The sequence below is a fragment of the Rattus norvegicus genome, chromosome X (assembly GCF_036323735.1).
Source record: "Rattus norvegicus strain BN/NHsdMcwi chromosome X, GRCr8, whole genome shotgun sequence".
Classification (NCBI taxonomy): domain Eukaryota; kingdom Metazoa; phylum Chordata; class Mammalia; order Rodentia; family Muridae; genus Rattus; species Rattus norvegicus.
In genome coordinates this window covers 31,557,478-31,574,887 of record NC_086039.1, presented here as the reverse complement: position 1 = coordinate 31,574,887, position 17,410 = coordinate 31,557,478, and the positions used below count along the sequence as shown (strand labels likewise).

At 42.6% G+C, this 17,410-nt stretch overlaps 1 protein-coding gene across 3 annotated transcripts in view; it reads right to left on the bottom strand.

Moving 5' to 3' along the window:
* Positions 1–1,188: 1,188 nt before the first annotated feature.
* The window catches only part of Egfl6 (EGF-like-domain, multiple 6), a 57,948-nt gene continuing 41,726 nt past the window's right edge, over positions 1,189–17,410 (bottom strand). Inside the window, exons 8-11 of one of the 3 annotated variants that reach the window (NM_001108254.1) lie at positions 16,443–16,763; positions 13,271–13,351; positions 4,280–4,545; positions 1,189–2,091 (exon numbers count right to left, since the gene is read on the bottom strand). In NM_001108254.1, the coding sequence (NP_001101724.1) occupies positions 1,981–2,091; positions 4,280–4,545; positions 13,271–13,351; positions 16,443–16,763 (779 nt within the window). In that variant the 3' untranslated portion in view covers positions 1,189–1,980. Of the gene's footprint in view, positions 2,092–4,279; positions 4,546–8,408; positions 8,514–13,270; positions 13,352–16,442; positions 16,764–17,410 lie in introns of all 3 variants that reach the window. The other 2 variants (XM_039099835.2, XM_039099836.2) reach the window with 2 other exon arrangements.

The window sequence follows — 17,410 nt, the reverse complement described above, 5'->3', positions numbered from 1 at the left end:
ACCAAGAACATAATGCATGCTAGGAAGAACTCTACCAACTGAGCCCCATCTCCAGCCTCTGCTGGCAGTTTTTAGAGATTATATAGTCTAAGCTCGAGAGAGCCTCAGATTTGTCGAAGGACTTAATTTCTTGTGAAACCTTTACACCAGGGCTCAGGACACAGCCCAGTGGTAGAATGCTTGTCTAGCAGATACAAGGCCCTAGGTTCAATCCCCAGAATGACAACAAACAAACAAATAATACTCCTCAACCTTCAACCAATGAATTGAGAGGAATTTATGAAGGTTCAATAAAAGCCAGTTTTTAAAAACAGAAATAGTTCTCGCTATTCACTATCTGTGTTGGGGCAGAATTATAAAATGATGCTAAATAGTTAGGATTCAAGTCAGCTCGATGGTCATCTGTATGGTGATCTTTGACAGAACAGAGCCAGCTTTACTCAGACAAAACCAACCAACCAAAACAAAACCCACTTTTGAAGCAGAGTAACAAATTATAACATGTTCCCGAATTGACAGTTCTCCCTCAAAACGTGAGATGCCTTTACTCCATGTGCTTATTTTGAAGAATTTAGTCACCTAAGTAGTGCCTGTCTTCCAGTCTGAATGCAACAGAATTTAAACAGCAGTCCTGGAAAAAAATGAATTCCAGGAAGGACAAGTCATCTTCACTCAGAGAACGTGAGCCCTGTATCAAGGGTGAAATTATCGTTCGCTGTGGACTGTTAAGAAGCTAGTGTTCCTAGCTGGCCTTTCTGGCTATCATACTCATCTATTAGATTTCAGAGAGCCAGGAGTCTGATGGTAGGTGGTGAATCTGGATGAGCGCCCTGTGCTCTTTGCACAAATGCATTGACAAGATTCACCTGTATTATTTTTTCAGGAACATGTGTATAGTGAACAGTCTTGGTGAATATACATATTATCTTCCTTCTGGAAGAGATATGAGGCCCCCCTCTCCCTCTCTACTTGGACAAAGTCTCATGTAGCTCAGATTAGACTCAAACATACTGTGTACCCAAGGATGATCTTAAACTTCAAATCTGCTGGGATTACATGCTGGCACCATCATTCCCAATTTATGAGTTCATGACCCAGGATTTCATGCATGCCAAGCAAGCGTCACACCACATGGCCATTTAGTCAATTTTTAAGAATTTTTAAGATTACAAAGTATTTCAATAGTGAGAAGAATAAAATATGCAGAATTATATACAGAAGTAAACAGAGTCAGTAAAGATACCCTTTTATTGTACTATGACACAAGGTGGTTTATTGGATATGATTATAAAAAATTAAATGTGCAAGCTTGACTGTGAAGGAGCAGGCTGAGCCACATAGGCGCAAATCTATGTTTAATATCATTGTTTCCAAGAAGCACCTTACAAGTTAAGCAATCTAAAAAAATGATTTACTTCATTGGTGTGTGTGTGTGTATGTAGTTTATGCATGTATATCACACATATGAAAATGTCCACAGAAGCCAGAAGGGCATTGAATTCTCTGGAATTGGAGTTCCAGGTGGTTGCAACCCACCATGTGGATGCTGGAAATTGATCCTGGAGAAATGAACACTTAACCGCTAGGCCATTGCCCCAGCCCCAACAATTAACCATTTATCTGTACTTATCTTTTTCTGTTGCTGTTATTCTACAAATGTTATATAGAAAAGTTCACCAACTCGTGTAGGAAGAGCAGACATACTGGGCAGGAGGAGATGGACTGGCATTTCCCCATTTTGTGATATAATGTGGGAAATTCAGAAACAAATGAGAAGGCACAGTGGTACTATATATAAGGCAAGTCTTAGTGCATTTGATAAAAAAAAGGCATCTTATGATAGTATTTCTGTTGGAACATTACACATTGTCAGCTTGTATCTATAAAATGGAAGAGTCCTAGGATATGATATACAAAGATACCACAGAGAAATGACATTTAAAAAGCCACATATGAAGCTATAAAGAAGGACAGTGACATTCAACCCTCCTCAGATAAAAAGTCATCTGGACACAAGCCTGACACCAGTAAGACACCATCCACTGCAATTTCTCCAGTTTTGCCTTTGCCACGCTCTGCTTCAAAAATGACCTAAGAACACAGAGAGAGAATAGGAGGTTACTTCAAAACAATGTTAGCAAACTATTGAATGGCTGTTAGCAAGGACTAAACTTGTCTCTCTACCGTATAGCAATTGCCTTTCATATCAACCCCGCAGCAATGTCTTGATTGTACACAATGTATTTCCTACATGCCAAGTGCTCACAGCGAGGATTCTGTTCGGTGAAGACAGGCTCGCAGCAAACTCTGAAGGATTCTCAAAAGCTCTGTAATTCTGAGTAGGGAACTTTTGGACTTGACATGTAAAGAAATGAAGTAAAAACAATGAAAGATCTTTTATTGTTTACTTTAAAATTTATTTTTAAGTGCAAGCATGTGTGTGTGTGTCTGTTTGTGCATGTGTGTGTGTCTGTGTGTGTGCCCGAGTGTGTGCATGTGAGATCACATGTCCATTATGTGTCCAAGTATGTTCTTGACCTGCCTGTCCATCTCTGAATACTGTGACTACTGGTCTGCCTCACATGGTTTACGTAGTGCTGGGGACTGAACCCAGGGTTTTGTGCACGTGAGCCAATCACTCTACTAACAGAGCAAACCAGACCCCCCTCTTTGTTCTTCTATTGTGTGATTATTGATCTTTCTCTTTCAAGAAGCAGCTCTTGTCAAGGCCCTCGAAACTCAGCAAACTCTTCATCATTGTATCCTATTTGTTCTTTATCAAGTTCATTAACAAACTTCCTCTTAAAAGGGTTTCCTTTCCTTTCAAACTCACTTCTACAGTGAAAGATTAACTTGGCAGGTCTGAGTTGTCCAAAATCTCAACATTTGAAAGAAGATTTTACCCTTGACTGCTTACTCAGAGTCAGCCTCCAAGCCCTTGGGATGGGGAGGGGAACACCCATATAGAAGGGGAGGTGGAGGGGTTAGGGGGCTGATGGACAGGAACCCGGGAAAGTGACTAACATTTGAAATGTAAATAAGAAATACCCAATTTAATAAAAATGGGGGGAAAAAAGAAAAAAAAGTACTTAATCAAGAATGTTTTTGTTTACCTGTAACTTTTAGTCAAGCCATATGGTTTCTTTTCAGAATGTTATTTATGGTAGGGTCCTTGAGTTACGAAATTTCAGTATAGCCTCTGGGAATGCTGGAGGCTGAATAACTAAGGTCAGCTATGCTGGTAATCATGTGGGCAGACGGACCCCTATGAATAGCTTTGAGGGCTTGGAGAGATAGCTCAGTGATAAAATGCTTACTTTGTAAGCAGATGAACCTGAGTTCAATCCCTAGGATGCCTGTCAAAAAGCCCTGCATAGTTATGCACACTTGTAATGCCAGTGCTGAGGAAACAGGCAGATGGATCCCCCAGGCTTGCTTGTCAGCTGGTCTGCCATATTTGGCAAGCTCAAGGCCTGTCTGAAGAAATAAAGTGGACAGGCCTGAAGAACAGTACCTGAGGTGGCTATATTACGGCCTTCACATTAACAAACAGACACATAATACATATCACACACACACACACACACACACACACACACACACACACACACACACACACCTTTGGATACTAAGGTCTGGGTAAGCTTCCCTGGTGTACTTTATGAGTCTTGTCATATGTGGTTGCTGGGAAAATTAAGATCTGCTCAGGGGTCTACTGGGCAAGGAAAACTATATAAGCTTTTGTCTGGTCCTTCCTGGTCTCTGTGCTTATATCCCATTTTCTCTTTGTTGATTTAACATATAAATGTATATAAATAACAACTGTAAATGTAACATTTTTTATCAGTTCTATGAGGCCTTCTAAAGGATCACCCACCACACACACACACACACACACACACACACACACACACACACACGCTCCCCAAAGTGGTTTTGAGAATTCTCAAAAACAGTTCACATGACCTTAAAATAATCACATTCTGGCTGCCATTTGTTGAGCTAAGTTCCATACAGAATGGATGAGAAAACTTTCCTCTGGTTTCTTTGTTTTTGCAACATATTAAAGAACGCACAGCCAGGTTTTCATGGAAGTTAGTAACTCTAACTCTAAGTTAGCCAGATACACCAACGGGCCACTTCCGTAGAACCAGACAAATACCCTGGTTAGTCATGCTGACTAGACAAGTCTTGCTGTCTTTGTACTCCTGAGACCTATAGGCATCAGTAAGTCACTGAAAAAGCGAAGCGTAAGTATGGAATTCCTCTCCCCACTTACACTTTTGGTAGTGTCGATTCCTTGGTACAAAGGGACTTTTCCTGTCTTCCACTTTCCATCCTCAGTTTTAGTCTCCTCCCATGCCAGGGCGTTGTTGCTATTTTTCACGAACACTCGAAGTTTTCCTACTTTGTCCCCAGCAAGCCGGTAATCAAAGAGCAAACAGAAGTTGCTTTGGGGTGTCAAGTTGGGAAGGAGAAGTTTCAATCGGCCAATATTCTTCTTGTGCCCTGCCAGTGCAGGGACTGCCATATAGTAACCCACATCTTTAAGAGAACATCAACAACAAAAAGCTGGGATAAAGGAGCTGACTATACTACGTCAACTAGCTAGAAAAGTGAACAGCGGTCTCCCATAGGAAGTGCTGAGGTCTTTTTACATCTCAATAGAACTGTCGTGCAAACATGGGCCAGGAGGATTGGAGAGTTGAAATCATTTCCTATATAGAGATCTAAGGGTCAGAAAGCTGAGGAATTTTCCACATCCATAAGAAACAGGAATATAATTTAATAGTCAGTCACTAAGCACTGAAGGTGATTTGCAGCTAATGAGTTCTAGAACATTTCCACCTTGATTAGTTGACTCTTAGAATGTATATATGGATTGTATAATTGACTTGCGCTCTTGCTGAGACAAGACGCCCTAGTCAAAGTCACTTAAGGGAGGGTTTAGTTTGGCTCACAGGTTCAAGGATCTGTATGGCCCATGGTGATGGAGGAAGGTGTGGCAGCAGGCACTTGAGGCTGCCAATTCCATTGCGTTTACTAGGAAGCAATGATGGATGCTCTTGCTCAGCTCCCTTTCTCCTTTGTATCCAGTCTTGGACCCCGGCCCAAGGAATGGTGTTGACCTCATTCTCAGTGGATCTTTCCATGTCAATGTAAAGCTAAATAATTCGACATTGACATTCCTGAGGCTAATCCACCCTAGACAATCTTTCACAGGTATGTCAGGTGGTTCCAGATCTTAGTAAGTTGACAATATTAGCCACCACAGGTATGATGGCCATCTACTTTGGTGGATCCAGATAGAAATGTCTCATTGAAATACCCTTTACTCATCTTGTCATAATGATTTCTTGAGGCTCAACCATCATGTGTTAGCATATCATTCTTGAGTTCTGACGTAGGATGACTAGAGTTATATTTCCTTCTATGCTTGCAAACCTAAGTATCTCATAACCTGGGGAAGTGGGCTTTTTGTCTATCTCTATTCTTTTCATTGTGGCTTTGGTGAATTTAAGCAACTCTTTCAAATTATTATTTTATATGTATGGATGCTTTATCTGATGTTTACAAAAAGATAAAGGGGGTATGTTTTATGCAGGTGTGGGGGAAGGGGGTGCCTCTGCATGCCCATGCTGATGCATCCCTTCCCCCTGAGGGACCAGCCACAGATGGTAGAGGGGAGGGGAGTTAAGAGGGTAGTAGGGGCAGAAAAAGGCAGAGAGAGAGAGAGAGAGAGAGAGAGAGAGAGAGAGAGAGAAGAGAAGAGAAGAGAAGAGAAGAGAAGAGAAGAGAAGAGAAGAGAAGAGAAGAGAAGAGAAGAGGCCGGCCATGAGCATGTAGAGAGAGATGGGGGAGGGCAATGGGGAGAGAAGGGACAAAGGGGGAAGAGGGTAAGAGAGCAAAAGAGTGAGGAGGGGGCAAGCAGCCACTTTTATAGTGTCAGGCATACTTGGCTGTTGCCAGGTAACTGTGGGGGTGGAGCTTAGACAAAATGCTAACACTATATATATATATATATATATATATATATATATATATATAACATTACACAGGCATACCTGGTGCCCTTAGGGACCAGAAGAAGAGGACATTGGATCACCTGGAACTAGACTTATAGATGGTTTTTGGATGCCATGTAGGTGCTGGAAATTGAACCCACATCTTCTGGAAGAACACCCATTGCTGTTAACCACTGATCTATTTTTCTAACCCTAACTTAAACAATTCTTACACAACATGGTCTAAAGAAGTTCACAGCAAAGTATCCCCATAGAAGCTGGGAGGAAAACACTGGGGAAAAAAAAACACTGGGGATAGTGTGTAGTGTTCTCCTGCTACAATTCCCAGAGATTGGTGTGTGAGCCTGGCTGACGCTAACTTAGTCTTCACTGGATGCAGACACTGCTGGGTCCTCTTCCCCCAGCAAAAACATAATTCTGCTAGCTGGGCAAGATGATCCTCAGTAATAACCATTTGAAAAAGAACAACACTGATATACTTAAAATCACTCTGGCCATATGCAATATCTTTGCTGTGTAAGTCTGCCATGTGCCTAAGTGTCCAGATTTGCACTCACTTGTCTCCGTTTCTCCGTTTATATTGTTTAAAGTGTAATCTGAGGCTGGGACCTGAAGGAGATTTAAGGATGGCAGCACTTGTGGAATGCTAAACCTAAGGGGTGTATAAATTAGCAAAATATTCGATTCAAGGCCAGCTACTCCTTGGCCAGAGTCAGACATGTGCTATTATTAAAGAGCCTTATCCCTTATTAATCTCTAAGTGTGAGGAGTTAATTTCTCAGTGGGGTGGTATATTATTCTATAACAGCACCACCAAAGTTTGAAACCATCATACCTGTGATGGTTAATATTGATTGTCAGTTTAGAATCACCTATAAGACAAGCCTCTGGGCGTACCTGTAAGAGATTGTCTAGGGTAGATTAGCCTTTGGAATGTCTGTGGGATTATCTATGTTTCAACTGGGTGGGAAAATCCACTCACAATGGGGGCAGCACCATTCCTTGGGCTGGGGTCCAGGACTGGATAAAAAAGAGAGGGGGAGATGAACATGAGCATTCATCATGCAAAGCTCCAGGATACTTGGTGAAGTTTGAATGTCAAATAAGCAACATGTTTAGTTCATACTAAGTCTTTTTATCCCAAATGAAGGCACCCTGTACTTTATTCAGCTTTCCTTGAGTGTTCATCCGTCCAACAATATAAATGTATTCCATGTTTTTCATCTACATTTAGCTTTATAGGGGAAGAGGGGACCATGTTGAGACCTGGTGGAGCTGTTGGAAAGGAGAAGTTATGATGTGAGTGCCTCAGAAGCTGAGAACCTAGGGGTCATTTGCAAATCAGATGTTTGCAAATAGAAGAATTCTCATTGGTGGGCAATTCAATATAAGACAATGCTGACCAGGTGAGATGCCAATCTAGGGACTTCAAGTGCTATAGCTCTGGTAATATCAATAGCTACATTTCATGATGGAAAAAAAGGAGAAACTTGTCTTAGTTTTCAAGACAGTTTCTTCAAAGATGTATTCCGACTTGTTAAACATGTCCACTGCCCTTGAATCTTTAAATCAAAGCTTTCTGACTGCAGGTGCAAGGAAATATCGTGGGAAGGAATCTGTCCTAAGGAAGGATGTTTTAACTCAAAGCTGAGCCTGTACATCCCAAAAGAAATACAATTCTACTGGTGAGGAACTGGAGTCTGGAGATATATTAGCAATTGTTCCAGTTACATGGCCAGCCTTCAGGAGAGCAGAATTCAATATGTGTTCCAAATAGTTTCTGCAAGCCATGTACTCCACCCAAGGGGTTTGGGGGGAAGGTCTATCAACAGAATTGAAGCAGACACCACAAAAGCCAGGAAGTTTATGGCTCAGAAGTAATGTTGAGAACAATCCAAGGCCAGGTGGTCAGAATGAATTCCTTAGGTAACAGCAAGGAAAGCCAAGTTTGAGTTTAGGTCATTAACTTGATACTCATAGTGGTTTGGATCTTCATCGGATCTAAGTGTAGACAGGTCCTATTACCTTTAAAAGATTTATTTTCTATCAAAATGCAAAATGAAGACTTACAGAGAACTGTGGCTGGCAAAGAGGGAGATCTCGGAGACCCCCTTTTTACTCCTCCCCATCTCCCCTTTTCAGAAGGAAGAGGGTAAATATGAAAGACACATGCTGGGACACATTTCCTGGGTTGTGTGTGAGAGAGAAGGATGAGGGGCAAGTCAATGTTACACCAAGTTACTTATCCATCGGAGGCCACCCTGGAAGGTCGAAGGTCCCCAAAGACGGTAAACAACTGTGACCTAAGCCGGGATGGGAATTAGCATCCAGTAGTGACAGCCTTTTCTACTCCCAGAACAATCCGTAGTGAAATTTAAATACCATTGTCTCGATCCGCAGGATTCCAGTCAAAATCATCTTCTCTATCCTGTTTCCAATCACAGACCCCAAGATCAAAGCTGCAGTCAACTGAAATGTTTAAGTCTGCTTTAAAAAACAAAACAAAACAAACACATTCAGAACCATTAAGAGCATTACGAAAGTAGCTAATTTGGAGCACAGGAAGATTAAGGAATGGGTTTAGGAGAGTAGAATATAGATCGAGTTAACAGGCATGCTTGTAGGGGTAGATTAAACTAGGCACACTATTTTAAATTTTACATGTATGCGTGTTTTGCCTGCAGGTAAATTTGTGTACCATGTGTGTGCCTGGTGGCCATGGAGGTAAGTAGAGGGCATTATATCTCCTGGCACTGGAGTCACAGATGAGTCACCATGTGGATGGGAACAGAAGCTGGATCCTCTGCAAGAGCAGCATACTTGTACTTAACCCACGGAGCCATCTTTCCTCCTACCCTCTCTTTTTAGTTACATCTATAAAGGCATTCTCAACAAATTCTGTTGTAATCTTTGAAAATAAAACCGAAGGGGCTAGAAAGATGGCTCTGTGGTTAAGAGCACAGTTTCCCTCAGTAGTGAAGCAAAGCAGGGAAGGAAACAAGCTGATGACAAAACTCAAGCCAGACACTGAAAACAAGGCCATACATAGGACATCTAAGTCACACCTCCCTACACGGCTCAGGTATTCCACAAAAGTGACAGAAAACAGACTCCCCCCCACATCAAACCAATATTTCCCTTGATCTACAGCACCTCCAAACCAAATAGATAGCCCCTGTGCCCTTAAGCAGCAACCTTCCTAATGCTGCAACCCTTTAATACAGTTAGTTCCTTAGGGTGTCTGGACATGCCCCCCCCCCCCAAACCATAAAATCATTTTATTGCTACTTCATACTATACACTTGCTACTGTTATGAATGGTAATGTGCATAGCTGATATGCAAGATATCTAACATGTAACCCTGTGAAAGGTTGAGAACTACTGCCTTAAGGCCTTCGGAAACAATTAAAATGATCCAGTCATATACGTTCTCTCCTGGCCCACCCCCTTGACTTTATTCCTACAGAAGCCTTGAAGACTAGTTTTCCACTAGGTCCTCCTCTTGCTCAGTGTGTCCCCCTTCTCTTGGGAGTGTACATAATAAATCACTGTTTCAATGGCATTGACCTCATGTTGTCACCTAGGCACCTCCACTAGTGAAAATCTGATGGACATTTCATGATTCCAAGCAGCACTCTTGTTAGAAATGTGCGTAGGGAATACTGGATCGAATAGGCTGACCTACTGATGGTTTCCAACATTCTTCAGTTTGTTGTTCTTGTTATTCATTATGGCAGGATGGCTGTGTAGTTCAGATGTATCCGAGGAATATGAGTGGACTCAGCCAGTGCAGGACTTGAGCCAGCAGAGGTCTGCATGCTCGCACCTTGGCCTACTGTGTGGTTTTGTAAAGTCGTATGGTAGCATACCTTTCCATTTACTTCTGTGCTATCTTATTCCCTTAAGCTATAAGGACAAAGGGACCCTGGAGCTACAGAGACCAGATGGCTCCCAAAGCCTCACGTATTTGCTCTTTAGCCATTCCCACAGAAGAGTGTGCTGACTCATGAGGTGAGAGAAGGGCAAGAAAGCACTGTGAAAGAGGACAAAAGCCAAGGGGCTTGTGAATTAAAACTAAGGCTGGCCTCTTACTTCGATTTGGGGGATTCAGCTGTTCACACCAAAGGATCAATGAACAGAAAGAGGATAAGCAGCCCCCCTTTCTCTCCGGGGTTTAGAGGTATATCCCCAAATGGCTGAAACTCACCACATTGATAGCATAGTTGCCAGCTTACAGAACTCCACTTGCCACTGCCTCCAGAATGCTGGGATTAAAGGTTTGTATTATCATGGTAGGCCATCCTTTTCTTAGTTTAGTTTTGTTTTTGTTTGTTTGTTTGTTTGTTTGTTTTTGGAGACAAGGTTATTCTGTGTAGCCTTGGCTGTCCTGGAACTCACTCTGTAGACCAGGCTGAACTCAAACTCATAGATATCTGCTTGCCTCTGCCTCCCGAGTGCTGAGATTAAAGGTGTGTACCACCACCGCCCAGCTTCTTAAAAAATTTTAAAATTACATTTTAACTATGCATGGTGAGGTCATAGGACAGTCTGTGGAAGTCAGCTCTGTCCTTCCCCATGTGTTTCCTGGGCATCAAAATCAGGTCATCTGGCTTGGTGACAGGAGATTTTACCTTCTGAGTCATCTTGCTGGGCCATACATTCCTTTTTTGTTTGTTTGTTTGTTTGTTTTGCCTCATCCCAATTTGCCAAATTTCTTTTCTCCACAAACGTCACGTCATTTAATTTTATTATCAAAAATATCTGTCATTGGACCTTCAATGAATCTAAGACTCCTAAGTGACTTATCCAGGCTCCCCAGATACTGAGTGCTAGAACTGAACCTGAATCCCAAATCAAACTGAGACCTATGACTGTTCATTTTGCACAGGTTGAGTTTGGCTTTGAGATCAGACAGCACTAAAAGGGGACAGAATATCATATCTGAGGCAATATGATGGCGATCTTAAAGGGAAAGAGGCTTTCGTTTAAAACTTGGAGAGGAGCTTCATTAAGAGAGGTAGCTTTAAGAGTTGGCCTAGTGGGAAAGAGACACAGCTGACGTGGGAGCATGAGGGTAGAAGGTTCAGAAGAGAAAAGGACTTTAGAAAAACTCCTAAAGGGTAGAACGTGACAGAGAACATGGCAGCCAGGTAGTGGTGACACAAACTTTTAATCTAGCACTCAGGAGGCAGAAGCATGCAGATCTTTTAAGTTTGAAGCCAGTTTGGTCTACAGAGCATGTTCCAGGACGGACAGGGCTACACAGAGAAAACAAAACATGGAAGAGTGAAAGAGTCAGGTCCTGGGTAAGACTACACATTAGAGGCTAATAGGCACAGCAAGGCCTTTTCACTGTCTCAGAAGAAGAACTACAGGGGTGTGTGGTTGATAAATCTGGCCTCCTACTGTGACTCCTACTGTGCCTGACCAGTGACAAGTCGAATGGGAACTAGTTGGGAAGAGAAATGGGACCAGTGCAAATGGGAGGTTCACAAGGAAGGGTAATAGGAATGAAAATTTTATACCTATATATGTGTGTGTGTGTGTGTGTGTGTGTGTGTGTGTGTGTGTGTGTGTGTGTGTGTGTGTGTGTGTGTGTGGTGTGTGTGCATGTATAAAGATGTCATCATGACACTCATTATTATGTACAATTAATAACTGCTAGTAAAATGTTTTAAAATGACCTACTATTTAAACAGTGGCGGTTAGGAGTAAAAGGGATTGCATCCTGGACTAATGTGTGTTTTATCACAGAGGAGAGGATGCTGAGGTAACCTACAGAGTATTTGGTCCTGTTGTCAAGGTAACAAAACAAATAAAACAAGACAGTGATGGCCAGGTCTACAGTAGTGTACCAGAGTCATTAATAGTCCTTAGTAGTGGGAGGCCACAGAACTCTCATCTAGGCTTCTAGACATCTGCTCCCTCTTGAGCCCTTCCCTTGGGAGACATTAGAGTAGACAGGCCCTGAAAAACAGGCAGGACTTCATTATATGGCTTTTTAAAAGCATCATCACTGATGAAATGGGACCTCTCAGTGATCCAGTTATTTTTCATTTGCTCATACTTCCTTAAAGTAAGCCCAATACACCCATTGTTCCACCAACTTGTGTAGAATGGATACTCTTGTCTGTCATTAGTACCACATCTAGAGTGAAGAAATGTTTGTTTATTTATGTCTCCCTGGGTAAAGGAACACAGCACTGGTTCTGTGTGCCACGACATAGTGGGTTTTCTCTTTCAACAAATGGAAGATAGTGCAGGAGAGAGTGAGTGAGCACAGACTCTCCTGGTGTTTTCCTTTCTCTCCCAGGGATTGATAAGGCAGTTTGCTCTGCTTCTTGAAGTCCCTCCCCACAGCTACAAGGTAAGTTTATATAGTACTATCTAGTGCCTGTCTCAATGCTGGCATGTAGACCAGCCCAAGCTAACTCACATGGTATGAAGCTTAACTCCCTGATGTCCCAAACCTATAAAAGTCAGAAATCCCTTTTCTTCTCCAGGTTTCGAGAGAAGGCTCTCTTTCTTCCTTCAAGGTCCTGTTAGGGCTCCTGATGGCCATGATGTGATTTCTCTCCTGAGTTGAACCATCTCTTTCACCTTTGGGAGCCTCATCTCCTATAAAAGGTCTTCCTGAAGGGTGATCTCACTTCAGCTCCTTCCCATGAGCTCAATACTGTTTTAAATTATAAAATCCTTAGAAAAAAAGCAGCAGTTACAGGAATGTGGAGTTTCCAGAAAAGGAGCCAGACCTGCACAGAACATTCTACAAAGGCTACTTGAACTTCAGTGATTGCAAAAGGGGTTGGGATGTTGCGGATCAAGAGCCAAATTATTTTGAGCTAATTTTATTAATAGCCATTCATTGCCTACCTCCATGTCTGACCTGAAATCTTCGTGACTATGGGGTAAATCTTTCTGGGGTGTATTTAACTTAACAGAGTCCCAGCTTCCACAAGCTCCAAGTGCCATCAGGTAGCATCTGGGGGCTAAAGCAGAGGTTCCCACACTTTGCTGGAACCTATCAACCTGGTATTTCAATCACTGCATTTGAAAAATGATTTCATTCATGACCCTCTTTGTTCTTTGCCATAAAATTTAGGAAACTGCTTCCACATTGAAACATGATGTTTGAGGTACCTAAAATCTGCCTTCCTAGGACATGGTCACTCCATTTATTCTTTTTGGGATGAGAGGTGTTGTTTGTTTGTTTGTTTTCCCCCTTAAATTTTTATATCATTACCTTTGTGCTCCTGTTTGGAATTTAGCTCTTTTCTTTGGATGTAGACCAGATCCAAATCCTCTGCTTCATTTACCTTAGGGGCTGATAAAGAACCTCGAACAGTTAGGGAAAAAAAACAAAACAAAACAAACCCCCCCACGTGCATCAAGGAATACATTTAGTGTCAGAACATAGGTTTGCCATGCAGTCTAAGGGCAGCCCACATTAGAATACCATCTTCCTCCCATTTTCTCCCCAGTTCTCTCACCCAGAAGAAGTGTTTTCAAGGTTCCCTCACGTGACCTGAGTATCCACACTCTGGACACACCCCTTCTCACCAGGTATTGGAAAACCATTTCCTTGACATTTTCATTAGGAAGGTTGATTATGTGACTACTGTACTGTTTCTGACCTGGATGAACCTATGTCTACTTATCCCTTGGTAAATTCCCCCTGGTATTCATTAACATACTGTCCAAGTCATATAGGCAAGAGTAAGATATAAAACAGAGTACCTGGAAAGGAGGAAATGGGGTCTCAAGATGAGGACTCAGGGTTAATATACAAATTGTCTTGGAGGGGCTGAGATTTTTTTTTTTTGGTTCTTTTTTTTTTTTTTTCGGAGCTGGGGACCGAACCCAGGGCCTTGCGCTCCCTAGGCAAGCGCTCTAACCACTGAGCTAAATCCCCAACCCTGGGGCTGAGATTTATGGTGAGTTCTGTACCCCAATCTTTGTAAAGAAGGATATAGCAGTCACGTGGTTCATGCAGAAAACTTAAGCTCTTCTGTAGTGTTTTGCTTCTGTCATCTTCTATTTGGACTTAAAATCTTTTGATACAGAGTCTCACTACGTAGCCCTTGCTGGCCTGGAATTTGCTTTGCAGACCAGGGTGGCTTCAAATGCAGACAGATATGCTAACCTCTATGCTGGGATCAAGGAGGTCTAGCTATTTTTGGCTTATTATAATCATCAACATACAACCATGATATTCTCATTTCACAGAGTGAGTCCTGAAAAAGTGCCTTCCATAAAGAACAAGAGAGACGAGAGTCTCATAAGGTCTCACCATTTCCTGAGTGGCAGTCCATAGTCACTGAGAGAGGGAGACGGTAAATAATACCCTAACCACTCCTCTGGGGACTGCTGATGTTCTCCCATAGAAGAATTAGGTGGGCTGGGTATTGGACCCTCACTTGAGTTTCTGGCTCCTCCCTCCTCTACCTCGCAGATATTTGTATATAATTCTGCCCTAACTGCATGTCTCATGGTCTTGGGAGGTAATAGAGTATATAAAGTGTGGTTAGTGAACTGAAGAGGGACTCTACCTATGCACTATGGGAAAGTTGTCATTCATGTGGAGATGAGACTTAATGATGGTGTGGTTGCTTTGGGGTCACCCACACTTCTGTAAACAATCTATCACTCATGCATAGTAAGCAAGCTTAATAAATTCAATGGTTACCCAAGCTAAACTCTGGTAAAATCATCCTCAGTGCTATTTTTGGGCCTTATAAGGGAATTGCTTATTATGTCTCCCCAGGGAAGGAATGCCCATGAAAACAGGTTATAAGAATAAAAACACATGAAAGTAGAAAGGAGACTGATGGTAGCCTAGTGGTGGGGGCACAGGCCTTTAATCACAGGACTCGGGAGGAAGAGCCAGGTAGAGTTTTGAGTTCTGGTCTACAGAGTAAGTTCCAGGATAGCCACTACCACCCAGCATCATGAAGCCTTTTAAAAATGCTGGATGTGGTGGTACACTTCTTTAATCCCAGTACTTGAAAAGCATAGGCAGGCAGATCTCTGAGTTTAAGTCCAACCTAGGCTACATAGTGAATTCCAGGCCAGCCAGGACTACCCTGTCTCAAAGAAAAAAAAAAAACTTTTAAAAAAGGGACAAAAAAGGGAGTGCTTGGGAGACCTGATGATGAGGGTCTTTGATTTGGCAGGTGTGCTGCTCAGAAAATCTGGTAGCCACACAACTGTGCATACTGGGTATTGATAGGGAGGGGCTGTGCTAACCAGGAAGCATCCAGGTAAGTGAACAGGACAGGATTTACCCTTGGGCTTCCCAGAGTGGTAAATCCCATTTAGCACCTCTGGAAGATATTCTCTAGACCTTATAGAAGCAACTTAATTTCTGAGGACCTGAATGCCAAGCCCTGTTTCTTTTTTCTCACTTTAAAACCAATTTTACCTCATGTGCTTCATATGCTAACCCTAGCCCCTAATAGGTAAAGGTCTGAGTGTGAGTAGAGTACAGCATTGAGAAGGAAGAGCGAGAGATAGTGATCTTAGGTGATAAGAAAGGACAGTACAGGCCAAAGGACAGGTGATGAGAAAAACCAGAACACAGGTGCTGAGGAAGGAAGGACAGGATACAGGCAAGAGGACACATGAGTCACAAAAGAGGATATAATGCTATTTTTCCAAGTTTCAGTTCTGTCACTTTTTTTCTTTTTTTCTTTTTTCGTAGTGGATAGGCGCATAAAAATATAATGGGTAATGAAAATGGGAAGCCCAAAGGGAAGCGCCACAGATTCAGAATGGCTGGGATAACTGTAGGGAAGCTCTCTGAGATGTATAGACTTTGGGACTGCATGACTCTTTGAGTGGCATCCTTAGATTTGCTGTGTGATGTTTTTATTTGTGATTTAAAAAGTGGTTGTATTAAAATGTTTTATTCCCTTGTGAAAAAGTCTGTACATTTCAGACTCATGGTATACAGAAAGGGAGCTAAGCTTCCTTCCTTCCTTCCTTCCTTCCTTCCTTCCTTCCTTCCTTCCTTCCTTCCTTCCCTCCCTCCCTCCTTCCTTCCTTCCCTCCCTCCCTTCTTCCTACCTTCCCTCCCTCCCTCCCTTCCTTCCTTCCTTCCTTCCTTCCTTCCTTCCTTCCTTCCTTCCTTCCTTCCTTCCTTCCTTCATGTATGTGAATACATTGCCACTATCTTTAGATACACCAGAAGAGGGCATCGGATCCCATTACAGATGTTTGTGAACCACCATGTGGTTGCTGGGATTTGAACTCAGGACCTCTGGAGGAGCAGTCAGTGCTCTTAACCACTGAGCCATCTCTCCAGTTCCTAAGCTATGTTCCTTAGGGCAGGAACTGTCTAGTCTTGTTTGTTGATTTGCCATGAGGAATCACATTCCCTTTTTATAAAATGCAAGAGTAACAAAGGCAATACTTACAGAACACATCCCCTCGGAGGGGTCGCTCCTGTTCCACCTCATTCCTCAGGGCTTTCTCACTTTTCTCTTCTTCAAGCCTCTTTCTCTTTCTCTCTTCCTTCCTTTTCTGTTCCCCACCAGAGTTTCTGCCTCTGGAAACACCCTCCTCAGAGCTGTAAGGCAAGTTGACCTTAGGGGCTCGTGTACTGGTGGGTCTTGGGGTGACGTTTTTAAGCTTCACCTTTTTCTTCATGGTGTGCTTGTGAGCCAGTAACTTCTTGATTCGGTCTTTGATGGTCCCAGGTGCTGTGAGTATTTCCTTCACAGAATGTTCAGGAATCACTGAGCCAAAAAACAACACAGGAGAATTCATTCTCATTTTGTTGAGGTCATTTATGAACAAGAGACCATTTTGTTCTCTTGTTCAAGTGCAGGTGTTCAAGTGCAGGAAGTCAATGCTTCCAGAATCAGCCCCAAAGAAAGACCTCTAGAACACTCCCTTCAAGTCTCAGGCAATGTCATCAAAGACAGTGTGGAAAAATGTGAGGGCCAGAGAGGATGAGGAACTGTGCTTTAGAGCACTGTTCTCTGGATGGGCCCTGGGCATATCACACATACAAACTGACAGTAGCTATGGTAACCTGCACAAGATGGAGCCTACCAACATTTCTTTATGGAGGAAGGGTTTATGAGGGTCCACCTCTCAGAGGAGCTGTTGGCAGTTGATGGTTACTGGGGGAGGGGGAGTCATTTTCTTCAATGGTGTAGATATTAGGAAACTGCCCAGCTTCACTAGAGAACCCCCGCCCCGTGCTCAGGTAAACAACTCTAATTAAATCCAGGAGGTTACTGTCCTCCCCACCCCTAAGAAAAACACAGAATCAACCACCAAGACATGAAACTAGCAGGAAGACTTTAGAAAAAGGGATTCAGCAGGAGTGGGATGAGAGGCTAATATGTGTGTGTGTGTGTGTGTGTGTGTGTGTGTG